The sequence below is a fragment of the Panthera onca genome, chromosome E2 (genome assembly GCF_046562875.1).
Source record: "Panthera onca isolate mPanOnc1 chromosome E2, mPanOnc1 haplotype 2, whole genome shotgun sequence".
Taxonomy (NCBI): domain Eukaryota; kingdom Metazoa; phylum Chordata; class Mammalia; order Carnivora; family Felidae; genus Panthera; species Panthera onca.
Window position 1 is genome coordinate 15,394,047 of NC_138353.1, and position 16,240 is coordinate 15,410,286.

At 58.5% G+C, this 16,240-nt stretch overlaps 2 protein-coding genes across 6 annotated transcripts; one reads left to right on the forward strand and one right to left on the reverse strand.

The window, feature by feature from the left end:
• Positions 1-1,081: 1,081 nt before the first annotated feature.
• SPRED3 (sprouty related EVH1 domain containing 3) lies at positions 1,082-11,964 on the reverse strand. Of its 4 annotated transcripts, none has more exons than XM_060651009.3 (6): positions 11,137-11,964; positions 9,549-9,636; positions 8,203-8,371; positions 8,025-8,101; positions 5,626-5,772; positions 1,082-4,870 (listed from the first exon to the last, which is right to left on the reverse strand). In XM_060651009.3, exons 2-6 carry the CDS (start codon positions 9,630-9,632, stop codon positions 4,205-4,207), a joined length of 1,143 nt encoding a protein of 380 aa, XP_060506992.1. In that variant the 5' UTR covers positions 9,633-9,636; positions 11,137-11,964; the 3' UTR covers positions 1,082-4,204. The 4 variants fall into 4 exon arrangements, with proteins under 4 accessions (XP_060506992.1, XP_060506989.1, XP_060506990.1 ...); XM_060651006.3 differs by having other exon boundaries at positions 9,456-9,636; XM_060651007.3 differs by having other exon boundaries at positions 9,456-9,636; positions 11,133-11,964.
• A 141-nt stretch (positions 11,965-12,105) lies between these two features.
• GGN (gametogenetin) lies at positions 12,106-16,073 on the forward strand. 2 transcript variants are annotated; one of them, XM_060651004.3, is made up of 3 exons: positions 12,106-12,212; positions 13,033-14,958; positions 15,891-16,073. In XM_060651004.3, exons 2-3 carry the CDS (start codon positions 13,052-13,054, stop codon positions 16,006-16,008), a joined length of 2,025 nt encoding a protein of 674 aa, XP_060506987.3. In that variant the 5' UTR covers positions 12,106-12,212; positions 13,033-13,051; the 3' UTR covers positions 16,009-16,073. The 2 variants fall into 2 exon arrangements, with proteins under 2 accessions (XP_060506987.3, XP_060506988.3); XM_060651005.3 differs by lacking the exon at positions 12,106-12,212 and adding an exon at positions 12,278-12,404.
• Positions 16,074-16,240: the final 167 nt, after the last annotated feature.

The following is a 16,240-nucleotide window of genomic DNA, read 5'->3' on the forward strand; positions in this document are numbered from 1 at the left end:
GAGCAGGTGCAATATCCCGTCGTGATTAAGAGGTTGCACCCTGGGTTAGGATTAGGGTTTGAGTCCACCACTCACCACCTGTGTCTCCCTGCCAAATTGCTTCCTAGCTCTACAAGGATAAAACTAGTCGTGAGAATGAGTCCTGTACGTACATGTTTAGTAGACATCCCGGGGTACTCAGTAACTAACAACATATACTGAATATTTTGTGTGTGCTACTAAAGCATCTCAGATCCGTTTTAGGGAGGAGAAACATGAGGTTCAGAGAGGATACGGCCGAGAGAATGTGTGGTGGTGCCAGGACTCAAACTAGACCTGATCCTGGAGTCCTTGCTTTTAATCACTTAACCTAGGACTGCTGTTAGGACCGCTACTGTTTTTGTTGCTGTTGTTAAAATCATGACCTAATCCTGCATGCTCCTGCCTACCCCAAGGCTGGGTACTTGGGACCATTTGTTGACTTTAACAAGACATTAAAGATTGCTCAAGTTGGAACCTTGGAATCACAGCCTTGATTCCTTTCCTTTTTTTTGTAAACTCTTTAAGTTGGTGGATTCTGTCTTCAAAATAGATCCGTTATCTTGCCCACTTCTCCCTGCCTCCACTGTTCTCACGCAGATCTTGGTGCCAGTCTCCCCCTGGGCCATCACAGCAGCCGCCTCTCCATCTCCCTCCCACCCACTCCCAGTGTCTTCCCCGCAGGCGGCCAGGGGGAACGTGTAAACACCTGAGTCAGGTCACATCCCTCCCATGCTTGGAGCCTTCCTGTATCTCCATCACACTCAGGGTGAACACCAAAGTCCATGCGATGGCTTGCAAGGACCCGCACAGGTCTGCCCTCATCCCTGAAGTACCTTCCTCCTTGCTTCCTCCCCCCCAGAAACTCACTCCCCGATGTCCCTCGGACTTACCGGACATGCTCCTCCCCCAGGGCTTTGCAGGGAACAGTTCTCCTTTACCTAGAATGTCCCTGCAGACGTCCGCAGGACTCCCTCACCTTCAAGGCTTTGTCCAGATGTCAGCTCCTCAGTGAGGCATCCCTGACCACCCTGGCTAAAGATGACTGTACCCCCCTCCCCACTTTATTCTTCTCTATAGTACACATCATTTCGAACATGTCATTTACTGTCTCCTCCACGATAAAGTTCAGAAGTTTCTCGTGGGAAAGGGGTTTTGTCTGTTCTGTTCACTGCTTCATCCTCAGTGCCTAGGACAGGGCCTGGCATATAATGGGTGTACAGTAAATGTACCTGAGTGACTGAATGTGTGCAACTCAGCTGGAGGGCCTGCCTGGGACTAAAGGAAGTGGAGAAAGGATGAATTGGGTAGGAGACTGGCTTGGTGTTCAGGAAGGTGATGGATGGGGTGTATCAATGCAAATAAAGGACACAGGCTGAGACTTTGTCACAGACGTTTCTTGGAGCGAATATTTCATGCCCCCTCCCCAATGACAAGGCTGGGTCTTTGGCCCCCATCCTCCCCCACCACTGCAGCCTGCACTGATAACAATATTGAGGTCACAGACTGGCTTGGAATCGAGATCAGGAAGATAAATGTCGGGGTGCCTCCCCCAAATCTGGGGGCCAAGCATCCAATCTGAGGGGCAGGCAGCTGGGAAATTGGGCCTGGGGGCTCCAGGGTCTGAGGTCTTCCTGGCTCCCAGGGTCAGCCCTCCACGCACCCCTGATTTGGGGGTGATGAAGAGGAATCATGGATCAGAGGTGGGTATCAGCAGGGAGCAGGACCGGGAGACCTGGGAGAGGCGGTGCTGGGAGGTGGGGGCCGGGGGAACCTTCCCCGGCTCCCACCGCTTCATCCGCAGATCCCACAGCACCTTACAGCACTCTGGTCCCCGTCCCACCCCTCCCCAAAACGAGGTAGGTTAAGAATGGAGCTTCCCCCCGCCCACCACGGAAGGGAGGAGACCGAGGCACAGAGAGGGGGATGGGGACCCAGGCTGCCCCAGCCCCCGGTCCCTCCGCCCTCAGCTCTGGTGGGTCTGACAGTGATGAGAGCTGGGCAGAGTGGGGATGGGAGGGACATCCCCCTGTTCTCTCACCCATCCCAGGGTCTGGTTGGGAGAGCTGAATCTCACAGGTTCCGGATGTAATAAATAGTTAATAATTTAAAGGAAGTGACAGAAGGATCTAGCCCTCTGACCCCCTTGACCTATCCCTTGAACTCCTACAAGGTCATCCAAGTCTGGGTAATGAAGAAAGGTAAGTGCACATTTCCAGATGCTTGGGACCAGATGCAGGTCCCAAGCCCACAGAGCATTGAGATTGTCTTGCTCCAAGACCTTGATCCTCCCATTCAGGCCATCAGATCTGAGGTACCCTGGAAGTCCCATCCCACTCTGGAAAGAGACTGTGGCAACCCCCTTGCCCAGAAGAGGGATCACAGAGGGCCATGAAATAGGCTTTCAAACTTCGCAAAGCAATCCCCAACTCTGAGATGGAAGGGAAGGGGTTAACAGGGCAGAACAGAAGAAGTTTGGACTAGGACTTGGGTTCAAGGTCAGGCTTGGGGCTGAGTGCAAGGGGTGTGCATGTGTGTGTGTGTGTGTGTGTGTGTGTGTGTGTGTAGATCCATAGCTAGCCTAAAAAGTGACTTCGTGCACAGTGTAGCCAGCAGAGTGCAGTGTGAATTCCAGCCACACCCCCACCTTGACTGTGTGGCTTTGATTACTGAACAGCTTGCGCAATCATCTATGGCAATGCTAGGTCCTAAAGATGGGAGTGGGGGAGCTCTGGGGTAGTTCTGGAATTCAGAAACATGAGCTCAAAATGTTTGTTTTTTTACCCTAGTAAAAGGGTAGTTCTGTGAGATGCTGGGGGCTTGGGCTGGGATCCTTAGGACTTGAATTCAGAGGTCTGGGACCTTGGGGTTTCAGGGGCTTATAGACATCAGGATTCAAGGGCACCAGGTCTTGGGGAATATCAGGCTTAAGAGGCTTGAGTCCAAAGAAATCTGGGATCTGAAGGTGCTATGGCCCTGGGGCACTTCAGTTTTGTCTCTGGTATGGAGGGACCAAGGTCTTGAGCAGGGACCATCCCAATGTTGTGTAGGCTTGAGCCCTGAATTTGGGGTATCAATGGCACCTTGGGGTCTTGGGACCAGTGCTCCCAAAGCACCTTGGGGTCGCTCAGGGGCTGGGGGCCAAGGGGTCAGAGGTCTGGGTTGCCATGAACATCCCATCTTCTGGGAGCTGGGCTTCCAGCTTTTAGGGAATTGAGGATCTGTGGATACAAAGCAGCCAAAGATTCCAGACTATTATGGGGCTTGAAATCCAAGTCTAATGGGTTTTGAAAAAGGACTTGGGACCAGTGTCTTGGGCCTCAAGGTGTTGGTGGCCTTCAGTACTACATAGGGGAGTACGAGGCACATCAGAGTCCCATATAGGAGATCCAAAGCTCCTGGGAACACTGCCTTGGGGTGGGTGGGTCTACAGAGGTCTTTGGTCCTTGGCTCCCAGAGCATCTTGGAGTCTGACATCTGGATCTTGGTTGGGGGGAATAGGAGAGACTCTGAGATGGGTCTCCCAAGTCATCTTGGTCAGAGAACATCTGGGCATATTGAACGACTCAGGGCATTGTAAGAGAGTTTGGTGTCTCAGGGGTCCTGGAGGCTACAAGAACATCTCAGATATGGGTGCCCCAAGTTTTAGGTGAGCATTCGGTGACCCTCTGGGGTGAATCTGGGTTCTATGGTCTCATGATCTGGGAGGAATTGTATACAGGCAGGGTCGGGTACTGGTAACTCCTGACTAACTCCAGGGCTGTAATCTGAGGGTTCATGGCGTCAGGCATGATAGGGTCTGGGTTGGTTATTTGAACAGGGAGTTGGGGTTCAGGGCCCTGCGTCTCTCAGGGATACAGATGCTCCCCAGCCTGCCCGAGGTGTAGAGTGTGGGGGATGCCTGGAGTCTCCTCAGTCTAGGTCAGGGAGGGGATGGCGGCAGGATGGGGACACCAGAACTCAGGATGCCTGGGACCTCTTGGACAGACATCCCAATGAAGCTGGGTCTGGGGTCTCTCAGTCCTAGATTTGGGGTCCAGGTTCCAGGTCTGGGGTCTCTCAATCCAAACTCAAGCTCCAAGTTCCGGGTGTGCCTAGGTTTGGGTTTGGGGTCCGAACAGAGTCCAGGGTCCTGGACCCTCAATTTTGGGTCCTCGGTGCAGCTACTGGACCCACCAGGCCGTCCTCACCGCGCCGCCTCCTCGTGGCGACCCCCGCAGCCAGCGCAGCCACATCGTGCCGCGACCCAGTGGCATGCGCGCAGGGGCGCATAGCAGCAGAGGCAGGGCACCGCCAGGGAGAGGGCGGCCAGCGCGGCCCAGCGCGCGGCGGGACGCGGGTGGCCCGGCTCGCAGGCGCACGGGTCCGAGAAGTCGCCCTCGGCGTCTGACAGGCAGTGGTAGAGCAAGCTCTCGGCGCACCACAGGCAACTGAGCCGGCGCACCAGCAGGCGACCCGGGTCCGGGGCCTCCGCGCAGCGGCCACCACGCCCGTCAGCTCTGCGGCGGAAGAGGGCACGGCAGTGCACGCAGCGCGCCGCCTCCTCTGCCTCCGGGGAGGCCTTGGCCGGCGCAGGGGCAGGGCCGGGGCCGGGTGGTGGGCGAGCCGGGGGCGCTGGGGGCGCAGCCTCGGCGAGAGGGGCGGGTAGCGCGGTGGGAGGCCCCAGGGCTGCACCCCTCAACGCGCCGGTCTTGGCGAAGCGCACGACGCAGGTGGACAGGGCGAGGGGTGCGGGCGGCCCAGCGCGCCGATAATCCTCATAGCCACGGCCGCCCCAGCCCGGGCCCCCTACCCCGGCCAGGGGCTCTGAGGGCTCCGGAATCCCCGTGAACGGTAGGAGCGGAGGGTAGCTCTGCGGGACGAAGGGACAGGAGAACAGGTTAGCAGGGCCCGTGACCCCCACACTCCACCACAATCCATCCCAGTCGCAGAAGACGAGAATCCAAAGACCCCGCCTCAGGCCTCATTCATCCTAGGAGGCTGTCCTGGGATCCTGAGTGTGTGGGTCCGGCACTGACTTCCAAGCCCTCAGCCCACTCCTCTCACAGGGGACAGAGGACATCAAAGAACAGACCAAAGGCACCAAGCCCGCACCTTAAGGACCCAGTGGTCCAGGCTCCCAGGCCTGTCCTTTCTCAAGACTCAGGAAGTCCCAGCTCCCAGATCTGGGAGCTCTGGACCCCAGCCATCTCCTCCTTCAGGACGCAGGAATCTGGTCCCCAGGGAGCTTTAACCTCCTTGGATACCATGGCCCTCCTAACAAATTAAGCAGTCTAAAGAACTCCTTCCATGAGTACAAAAAACTCCCTCATATACTCGAAGATTGTCCCAGCCGTCCCCCAAACCCTTGAGTTCAGAACTCAGAACTTTCCAAAATCTTCAAGAGCGCAGGAGACACGGGAAGCCCTCACCCAACCCTCGGAAGGACCGAAGTCTCCAAGCACCCTCCCACCACGACTGCCATCAATTCAAGTCAGCCGGCCCCCAGGATCTGTTTGTGGTTTTCTTGCCCTTCTGGGGGTCTCAGCTCCCGCCTACCTCGGGGCCCAGCACCCTGCCCCACTTCACCCGGAGCCCCAGACTTCTGCTGGAGGTCAGAGGTCGCACCTGAGCGGAGGAGCGCCGGCGCTGGGGGGACGTGGCCGGCCCGAAGCCAGAAGCTGACTCCACGGTGATGATAGTGGCCGCCGCCGCCGCGGTGGGAGGCGTCTCCTGGTGGCTGTGACTGGAGGAGGACTCGCTGTCCACATGGGACTGGAGGAGATTGGCGGCCTCAGAGCCGAACCCCCGGCACAGCCGATGCCCTCACATAGACCCCCTCCCGTGGCGAGCGAGGGCTCTGCGGCCAGACAGGCCTCGGTTCAAGCCCCGGCTCTGCCACTGACTGGTTGTGTGACCTCCGGCAAGTGAGCTCATCTCTTTGAGCCTCAGTTTCCTTCTCTGCAAAATGGGGATCATAATAGTGTCTATTCATAAGGATGTGGTTAGGGCCCACTGTAAAGGGCATGAGGATGCCTGAAGTATGGGGAGACTGGAAATGGTTATTGTTATTTGACCCCCTCTTCTTATCTGCTCAGCTCACCAACCTATAGAACATCAAAATATCCTCCCTTCCCAGAACCCCTCTCCCTTGGCCGGCCAGCCACCTTCCTGCCTCATTCCCACCACCACACCTTTACGGGGGCAGCTTCACCCACCAGGAGTGTTCTCCTTCCTCACCCAAACCAACCGTCCCTTACAAACGGAAACGTCACTTCTCAGACCTCGGACTCTTTTCTGTAGCTTGGGGATCATTCTGACTTCATCCATTACTAGCTTCAGTAAACATTCATTGAGCACCCATGACATGCCAGGCTCACAAAGGCCACTGTGAGGACGTAAGACGGAGCGTGGAAAGTACAGCGTAACTCTCAGAGAGCGGAAAGTACAGTGAGCACTCAGTACGTGGGAACTGTCTGCGTGATTTGGGTAGCCCCACCCACATCTTCCCCTGACCCTGGGACTCAGGCTTTTCTGCCCCGGGAACCAGTTTTGTTCTCCTAAGTCTCAGCAACTCCCACTGTTCCCAGCAAATGCCAAATCGCGTCTGACATTATGTGCATTTATTCATTCAATAAATTTATTCGACACATATTTACTGAACACTTACTGTATACCAGGCACTGTTTTAGGCATTGGAGATGCAGCAAGAAAGCAACAAAAGATCTTTGCCTCCTGGAGCTGGCATTCTAGCACAGGAGACAGGCAATATGCTAACAGGTAAGAAAATTGTCTATTTAGAGAGGAAATAAGGGAAATATCTAGAAGATGGGGAAAAAATTAGAACGGGATAAGGAGCATTGGAAGACACGATTTTTAAACAGCTTACTCAGGAAAGGCGATATGTGTATAAAAACCCTGAAGGAAATAAGGGGACGAGCCGTGTGGAAATTTGGGGAAGAGTATTCCAAGACAGAAGGAACAGCGGTGCAAAGACCCCGAGACAGGAACGTGTCTGCTGTGTAGGAGTAACAGTGAGGAGGCTAGTGTGGCTGGAACAGAGTGAGCAAAACGGAGGATAGGAGGCCGGATGCTATGGGATCTTATATGCTTTGTCCTTTACCCTGAGTGAGATGGAGCTCTGGAAGGGGTCTGAGTAGAGGAATGGCCATGATCTGACTCAGATATCAATAGCGTCTCTCTGGCCGTGTGGGGGGAACTTCCAGGCAGTAGGGAAGAGGAGGGGGGCAGTTGGCAATAGGAAGCTGGTGGGAATGCTGCAGCTGGAGGGTGAGGCTGGACATTCAAATTCTAATCATTTTGAAAGGGAGGCCAATATTTGATGACAGATTGGATGAGGGGCATAAAAAAGGAGAAAAGTCAGGGATGAGTTCAAGGATTATACCCTGAATAACTAGAAGGCTGGACTTGTCATTAATTTGTTTACTGTAAAAGATAGTTTATCTTAAAAAAAAAAAAAGTTTCTGCCTTGGGGCGCCTGGGTGTCTCAGTCGGTGGAGCATTTGACTTTTTATTTTGGTTCGGGTCATGATCCCAGGGTCATGAGATTGAGTCCCGTGTGGGGCTCCGTACTGAGTGTGGGGCCTGCTTAAGATTCTCTCTCTTTCTCCCTCTGCCCCTCTCCCCTGCTCATGCGTGTACTCTCTCTCTCTCTCTCTCTCTCTCTCTCTCGCTCTAAAGTAAATTTTTAAAAAAATTTCTGCCTTTCCACACTAGAATAGAAGCTCCATGAGGAAAGGGACTTTGTTTTGTTCACTGATGTATCCCCAGTGCCTAAAACACTACTTACTGAAGGTGCTCAATAAATACCCTTGAATGAATGTGTGACCCACGACAGAATGGGAAAACAAGGATAGCTGGCATTAAGTTGACACTAACAGTCTGGGCCCAGATTTGTGTCCCCCGCATGTGGCATGGTGCCTGATATACAGAGATGCTCAAGAATGTTTGATAGAGACAGCCCCCCCGGGCACCCCCAGCAGAGCCGTGTCCTGGAGGAGACTCACCGTCAGAGGGCAGGGAGTCTCTGCGGTGTCCTGGGAAGGGGAGGAGGAAGAGGAGGAGGAAGAGGGGGTGAGCGAGCCTGGGGCAAGGAGAGAGGCAGACAGTGAGCTCCCCAGGCCAGGCTCCAGATTCTCCCACCCCTCCACCCCATCCCCCAGTACCACGGCCTGCACCGCTCACCTCGCCCCAGTGCAGCCAGTGCAGCCAGCAGGCTCTTCTGGAACTCGTCAGCTTCTGCGGGACTCTGAAACGTCAGCCCAAACTTGCAGTCGCCCAGGCTCCAGTGATGGAAGATGGGGTTCACCTTGTTGTAAACCAAGCCTGGCCTCAGGGTACACTCCAAGGTGGTCTGAGGGGGCAGGGAGGGGGCAGGTCAGACACCTCCTTCCAGACATGCCTGTGCTTCCTCTTAACCCTCAGTCTATCTGCATACCTAAGCATCCCACAAATTTCATTTCTTAACCCTAGGTGTACCCTTGAACCCTGATCGACACCCCAACACCACTCCCCAATTTTATTGAGCACACCTCTGATGCTCCAATATTTCCCCCAAGCCCTTGGTCTCCACATTTTCCTTTTCCTAGTAGCCCCTTCTGATAACCCAACATGCCTCCTTCTGACTCAATAATACCCCCCCAAACATTGCTGAACATCTCAAGGTATTACTATTAATCTCCTTCTGATGCCCCAATAATCTCTCAAAACACTACCCCCAAATTCTTATCAAACTCCCATAGATTTCCCCCTCAGATGCTGGTCAACGCCCTAGATGTTTCCTCATATCCTGGCCCAACGTCACTGTATTCCTTCACACCATTTCAAATCCCCCTGGTTGTTCCTTCTGACCTCGGCTCTGAGATGCAACCCATCCCCCAAGCCTTTTCAAACAATCCACGTCTTTCTACCACATCCCCTGCTGAAACTTTGACAGTGTCCTTCCAGCTCATGCCAGACAGCCCAGGATACTCCTGCTGAACCCACATATAGGACTGGAAACCCTATTTGACGCTTCCAGATGGTTCCCCACCAAATGCCTCCATATACTTAGAGCAGACAGGGGCCAGTGGTGTAGGGCCTCCTGGCAAGGATCTCTGAGCAAGATGGAGCCACAGGAGGGTTCTGAGTCAGGGGTCAGCAGGGCCCCTGTGGAACAGACTGCGGTTGAGGGAGAGAGCAGGAGCAGGGCAAGGCCAGCGAGGAGGCTGCTGTGATAGCCCTCCAGGCAACGGCAGTGGACAGGACCTGCCGAATACCCCAGATATTCCCCAAACTCCCAGTTCTTATCCAAAGACAGGTATTCACTTCCAAACCACATCCCACACCCCAGGTTGATTCTGGGCTGGGAGACGACCTGACCTCACCTCTGCACTCCCAGCCCCATCCCCTTACTTCCCCATGCCCCCACCCTACCCCCACGCCCCGGGGTGGCTCACTTTCTGGTCCCGAAGGCGCTCCCCGTGGATGACGTAGTGCCCCTGGCGGGCCCCCCCCTCGGGCCTGGCCCCTCGGACCCGACAAACGCTCACCTGGCTGAGGCCCCCGCCCCCCACAGGCAGCCAGCCCCCACTGGAGTCATCTCGGGCCATCACCACGGCTCGGACCTGAACCATGTACCTGCAGGAGGTGGGGAGACAGGGACAAAGTCAGTGAGCTCCGATCCCGCTCTGCCATTCAGCGTTCGCCCCAAGCCTCATCTCCCTCTTCATCCCTCACATCTGGATCCACTGCACCGTCAGGCCCCGATTCTCACCTTCCCTTACATACCTGCCTCTCCCCCCACCCCCAATGCCCACCTTCTTCCAGCATGGCTTCTTTCTTCCTCATGCCACCTCTTTTCTCCCATGCTTACCTTCTCCGTATCCACCTTTTCTCTCCGCACCCACCTTCGTCCCTTTCCCCATCGTTCCCATCCTGACCCCCACAGCCCCAGTTTTCCACTTCCCTTCCCCCTCCCTGCTCTTCCCCTATCAACCCAGTCTCCTTCTCATCCCTCAGCACATTCCCACAGCCCCACCCATCATTCCCCCTCACAGCTGGGTGCCTGCGCATATGTATTTTCTTAGAGCCCATCAACTCAGCTCCAGATCCCCCTACGCTGCCTCCACACTCGGCCGCCCAGGCCACTGGCTGGGTGAGAAACCCAGGCTCTCTTCCCCCCACCCCTTCCCGGATTTATGAATGAGACCGGATGCAAAGCTCACTGAGTCACCCAGCAACGGGAGATGGGCAGGGAGCAGGGAGAGAACCAGAAATGGCCAGAGAGAGGCCGAAAGGGAGATGGAGGCAGAGGAAGCCAGAAACGGACGACCGAGACACAACCAGAGTGCATTTCATTCACAAAAATCAAGCCTGCTCCCTCAGGTCCCAGCCCATGGAAGGCAAGGGAGAGAGACTGAGGGGAGGTGGAGAATTGATCCCTCCTCCTCCCCCTCCCCGCCCCAGCATCCTTCAGAACCATCTTACCCCGCCCCCCAGCTCAGGGGACGTAGCCCTCCGCCCAGTAATCGTGATCAGCGTCCAGCCCCTCACTACCACCTAGCGCAGGGACCCTGGCGTCTGAACCTTAGGGACCCAGGCAGCGAGCTCTAGCCCCTTCCCCCACCTGCAGGCTGCCGGTTTTCCCCAGCCCTTCGGGAGGGTAAGGGGCGGTCGCAGCGCCCCCAGCCCCCTTTTCTCAATGGGATGGGATTTTGTGAATGAGCAGTCACGTGATGCTGCTTCCTTTGTCCGCCCGCCTCCCCCGACAACAGGTGAAGCAGAGAAAGAGGGCAGGGGTCCCCCAGGGCCTAGCTGGGATGGGACGCGGGGATTTCTGAATGCCCTCCGCTCCCCACACATCTGTTTCCCTGGGGGAGTGGTCCCCAGAGTTCCTCAATGGTAGGGGTCCAGTTCGGAATTTTATGAATGGGGCGTCTTCGGAGAAGTCCAGGCCCCCAAATGGAGACTGATACCCCAAATGGCTGCCGCGCAGTTTAGGGGCCCCCAACCCCTTGTCCTTCCAGCCTCGGTCTGGGGGCGCCCCGGTGGGCAGGAGGAGCAGCGCGGTCCTGGCCGCCCCCTCACCGGGACAGGCAGTCTGTCAGCCCCCGCCCCCTCGCCCCCCTTGGCACCTGCCTGGGAGGCTCCGGCCGGGCTCCGAGCGGCGGCGACTTGGCCTCCTCCTCCTCCTCCTCCTGTTCGCTCCGGCTCCCTCGCTGGCTCCGGCGGCGCTAGAGACGGGCACCGGGAGCCGGGGCGACGGGGGAGGGAGGGGGAACCTGGAAGATGGGTGAGGGGGAGGGGGCGGCTTGGGGGAGGGGTAAGCGCGAGGCGGGCGTACTTGCCCGCTGGGTCCTAGAGCCCGCCACTGGCTCCAGCGAACAGCCCCCCAGCCCCCATTTTCTCGGGATCCAGAGAAGATCACCCCACTTTCCCACTCATCCGCGCCATTGATCCCTGAGGATGGGGGGAAGGGTCCGGGACATGGCCTGTTCTCAGGGTTCTAAAAAGGTGAGGGTCTGCTCTTTGGGTTCTAAATGGGAGGGGCTGACTACCTGGTAGGGATCGAAAAGGGGTGGGGCGAGAAGGGAGCCTTCGCAAGGGGGCGGGGCCAGAGGGCCTTGGGAAGGAGAGTCGTTGAGGACGCCGAGGGCGCGGACAAGCACTTGCGTCATGGAAGGGGCGGGTCCACGGTGGTTGAGCCTTCTAGGCAGGCCTGAGGGAGGAGAGGGTCTTGGGAAGAGATGCAGTGGGGGTCCTTAAAGGGCGGAGTTTAGAAGTAAATTGCCTTATGGGCGGAGCACATGAGAGCCGAAAGGGAGGAGCTACGTTGCGGTGTCCGTAACGGGCGGGGCTTCGAGGGAGGGAATAACGAAGGGGGCGGAGCATTTATAAAGGGGAGGAGCTAAGGACAACGTACTAAAGGGGTGGGGCCTAGGGCCACAAGGTCTGGGGGCGGGGAGGAAGACAGCGGAATATTTCAAAGGGAGATCCAGGTTCGTCAGGGGCCGGCCCCTTGCTGGCTCACAGGAGGGCGGGGCCTCGAGCCCGGGGGCGGGGCCTAGATCTCGGGGTCCGCCCCCGCTGTCTCGCCCACTTGCCATCACCCGCTTCACCCCCGTTCTTTTCGGTTATTTTCTGCTACGGCCGTTCCCCGCCCTGCCCTGGGCCCAGGGGGCCGCGGTCTGAACTTTGGTCGGCTGGAGGAGTCGGTGAGTGGGAACCTCTGGGCGAAGACGGGGCCAGGGCGGAGCTTGGGGGAAGGGGTGGGGCCTGAGTGTTGAAGGAGGCTGGTAGACCAGGAGCCGTAAAAGTTTAAGAGTGAGACCCGAAGATCTGCCGCTGCCTGGGAAGAGGGAGAGACTCAAATGATCGTCACAGAGAGAGGGATCGGAGGGTTAGAGGTGAGGACTGAAGGGTTAGTAAGACAAGAATACCGCGGAGGCGAGGCCAGGCCGGGGCGGGGTTGATGAGGCCCGATACACAATCGGGGGCGGGACCAAAGAGCATGGGCGGGGCTTGGGTCTCCAGAGCCAGGTTTGAAGGCCTGGAGAGAAGCTTGAACTCCTTGCAGGCTTTGTAGGCTACTGAGCACCATCATCATCACTGATGTGGCCTGACAGACTGACAGAAAAGCGGGCAAGACCTGTGTCTTAGAGCCTGGAGACCGGGGACATGGCCAAAGTGTAGGGATGTGACCTGAGGGACAAGCCGGGGTGAGGGTTGGGTGGGGGGAACAGGGACCGAATCTGAGTACACTAAGAGGATGAAGCCTAAGTGTCTGAAGAGCAGCTGAATGGGGCCATGAGGGGGAAGGCCTGACAGCAGCTGCATGGGCGATGGGGAAGAAGGCTTGAGCCTCGAGAGTCAGAGAACAGGAATGCAGCGAGAGACTAGTGACAGACGAGTGCCTGAACGGATCTTGGAGCACAGGGGAGGGTCTGGCGCGGACGTGTACGACCAAATACAGTCAGCCTCGTAGAGTCCCCACAGTTTGGGCGGACTGACTGGCGGAAGTTTTTCCGATCACAGTCCCCGACCTCCGTCAGAAATGGGGAACGTGCAGTCGGAGCCTTCCGCGGGCGGAGGCTCCCGAAAAGAGCAGGCCTCGGACCGCTCCTCTGACTCCCGCCGTACGTCCCCGGTGGAGCCCGAGGTGACCCCCTCCTCCCCGGCCATGCGCCTGGCTCGAGGGCTAGGCGTCTGGTTCCCTGGCAGCTCCGCGCCCCCGGGAATCCTGGTACCCCCGGAGCCCCAGGTCTCACCCTCGCCCCTGCCCCTGACCTTAGAACTGCCCTCGCCAGTGACGCCCCTTTCAGAGGAGGCGGCTGCGGCCGCGGTCTCCACACCACCCCCGCCCCCCGTGGGGACCCTGCTGCCCGCGCCGTCTAAGTGGCGAAAACCCAGGGGCACTCCGGCGCCGGTGCCCCGGATCCGCGGTCTGCTGGAGGCGAGCCATCGCGGCCAGGGCGATCCTCCGAGCCTTCGTCCACTGCCGCCGCCGCCCCGGCAACGAACTGGAGAGGACCCCGACTCTCTCCCGAGGGCCCCATCCCCTACTCCGCCCTTCTTGGCGCCGCGGAAGCCGCCGCCGCCGCCACCGCCACCGCCACCTTCCGACCGGCAGCCCCCGGGCCACAGAATCACTCCTGCTCTGGCCACACCCGCCACAACCCCCACAGAAAGCCAGGTGGGGCACGGCAGCGAGGGCCAGATGGCCAGGCGAGCCCGCAGAGGGGCACCTCCCCAAGCAGGAGAGGGCGAAATGGCCCGGCCCGCGGTCTCCGAGTCTGGCCTGAGCCTGCTGTGTAAAGTCACCTTCAAGTCAGGGCCCCCTTTGGCCCCTGCGGCAGCGTCGAGTTCCTCAGCTGCCAAAGCCTCGCTCGGGGGCGGGGGCGGAGGCGGAGGCGGAGGCGGAGGAGGAGGACTCTTCTCCGCTGCCTCGGGTTCCATCTCTTACGCCGAAGTCCTGAAGCAGGGGTCTCTGGCTCCTGGGCCCTCTCGACCCTCGGGAGAGGTCCCTCGGGAGTCTCAAGAAGCAGAAGGCGGTAATGGAGACGGCGAGGGGTGTTCTGGACCCCCCTCGGCGCCTGTGTCCCATGCCAGGGCCCTTCCGCCGCCACCCTACACCACCTTTCCAGGCTCGAAGCCCAAATTCGACTGGGCGAGCCCTCCCGATGGCCCTGAACGCCACTTCCGCTTCAACGGAACCGGCGGCAGTGTCGGGGCGCCCCGACGGCGCGCGGCCACGCTCTCAGGGCCCTGGGGCTCCCCACCGCCTCCACCAGGGCAGACGCACCCGGGTCCGGGGTCCCGGAGGCCTGCACCAGCCCTGCTGGCGCCGCCTATGTTCATCTTCCCGGCGCCCACCAACGGCGAGCCTGCGAGCCCCGGGCCAACAGGCCCACAGGAGTTGCTGCCACCGCCGCCGCCCACGCCACCACCCACGCCTCCTCCCGCGCCACCGCCCACACCACAGCCGCCGGTGCTCCAGCCAACGCCGCCGCCCGTGGCCCGCCCTCCCACCCCAGTCCCGGGCCACTTGGAGTCGACCCTGGCTCCCGCCCCGGCTCCCATTCTGCCCCTCGCCTTGGCTGCCGACCAGGCCCCGGCCCTGGCCCCATCCCCGGCTCCAGCTCCCACCACAGCGGAGCCAACGCTGCCTGCGCCCGCGCCCATCAAGGCCCGCACGCGCAGGAACAAGGGTCCCCGCGCAGCCCGGGGTGCGACCCGCGCGGCGGGCGCCCCCGGAGATGGTCCTCGCGAACGTACTGCAGCCACCGTGACTGACAGCGGAGGTGGAGGGGGTGGTGGCGGCGGGGCTCCTCCAGCAGGGATGGCTAACACGGGCACCACTCGCCACTGGCCGCCCTTCCAGGTGCTTAACTCTTGTCCCTGCAAGTGTTACTGCCGCCACCAGCTGCGTCATCGCCGTCTACCACGCAACGTATCTGCCTGGTGAGGGAAGGTCGTCGGGGTGTAGGGAGGGGAGGGAATACCTCTTAAAAGTCCTGAACCCGACTTTTCCTGGATAGAGACCCATTCAGCTTTGGTGTCCTGACTCCAGCCGAACCATTACCCTTCCCTTGGCTGTATCTCAAACCCAACTGAGTTCCAATCCCCTGGGGACCTAGAAGAAACTTGACACCATCCTGACCCATGACAAGGGAGAGGGAACACCTAGGTCCAACCTCTTGGTATCCAGATCTCCAAGCTGACCCTTGCCCCTGTGACCTTCTGGAGCCATCAGGGAGGGAAGCTGGTGCCAGCTGGCCTGATCCTATTCAAGGCCTTGACCCTGTCCTGAGGGCACCAAGAAGGACCATGTCCCAAGCTTTTCAGGGAGAGGGGCAGAGGGGAGGAATGCATGCCTCCAGAAAAGTCCTGGCCTAGCCCCTGGCACTCCTGACCCCTCCAGCCTCTTCTCCTGACGCAAGGCTTTGGCAGCCAGAGGGCACTGATGCCCCAGTCCTTGTGCTGCAGAGGCTACACCTGAGTCCTTAGAGCCAGAGAGCATCCTTCAGTTACACCTCTTCCACCCCCCTCCACACACACACACACACACACACACACACACACACACACACTCTGAATCTCAGGATCTGGTCATCAGGGTCCATCTGACCTTGGTTCCTGAGACTCTGAATCACTGGCAGACCCTCTGCTCTGGATCCCTTGGGGTTCAGTGGAGGCAGGACAGGTTGAGGGGATGCTCAGAACACAGAGTCAGCAACCCTTAGCCCCCCTTTTAAATTTGAATGGATACAGCCTTGCCCTAGACTGTTTTGATGCTCAAACATGGCCCCTCATACAGATGGGGAAAGTGAAACCTATAAGGGTTAAGGGCCTGGCCACATGGCAATGCCCTGCTGATTCTACCCTCCCCCTAGGCTGAGCACGCCCACCAACCACCTGAGCGAGCCGCCTTGGGTTGCCACCATCAAGCTGGCTGGCTCCCTGGTGGCCGGGCTGGAGCACTACGATTTGCAGGCCACCCATTCCAACTGAGTGCAGTCTGCTCAATGCCCTCTGCCTCCCCCTCCTTGACAATAAAATAACCATCTAGATATCTAGCTACCTGTCAGTCACTTGCTTAGGGTCGAAGGGATGGGATCGGGAGGGCAGAGGTCTCCATGAAAGCAGCACATCCTGGAAACAGGGAGACTGGACCCAGAACAGCAGAACGGAGGTTCCATTGATCCAGCATCCAGACTGATGGGCCCAGAGGTGAGACGGTCGC

What these genes read in the sequence shown, in the direction of transcription:
- SPRED3 (XM_060651006.3), bottom strand. Translation starts at nt 9,632, where the DNA reads ATGGTTCAGGTCCGAGCCGTGGTGATGGCCCGAGATGACTCCAGTGGG. An exon ending in AGACTCCCTGCCCTCTGACG is followed by an intron (nt 5,773 to 8,024) that starts GTGAGTCTCCTC and finishes AATCTCCTCCAG; the next exon opens with TCCCATGTGGACAGCGAGTC. An exon ending in GCCGGCGCTCCTCCGCTCAG is followed by an intron (nt 4,871 to 5,625) that starts GTGCGACCTCTG and finishes TTCGTCCCGCAG; the next exon opens with AGCTACCCTCCGCTCCTACC.
- GGN (XM_060651004.3), top strand. Translation starts at nt 13,052, where the DNA reads ATGGGGAACGTGCAGTCGGAGCCTTCCGCGGGCGGAGGCTCCCGAAAA. An exon ending in CCACGCAACGTATCTGCCTG is followed by an intron (nt 14,959 to 15,890) that starts GTGAGGGAAGGT and finishes CCCTCCCCCTAG; the next exon opens with GCTGAGCACGCCCACCAACC.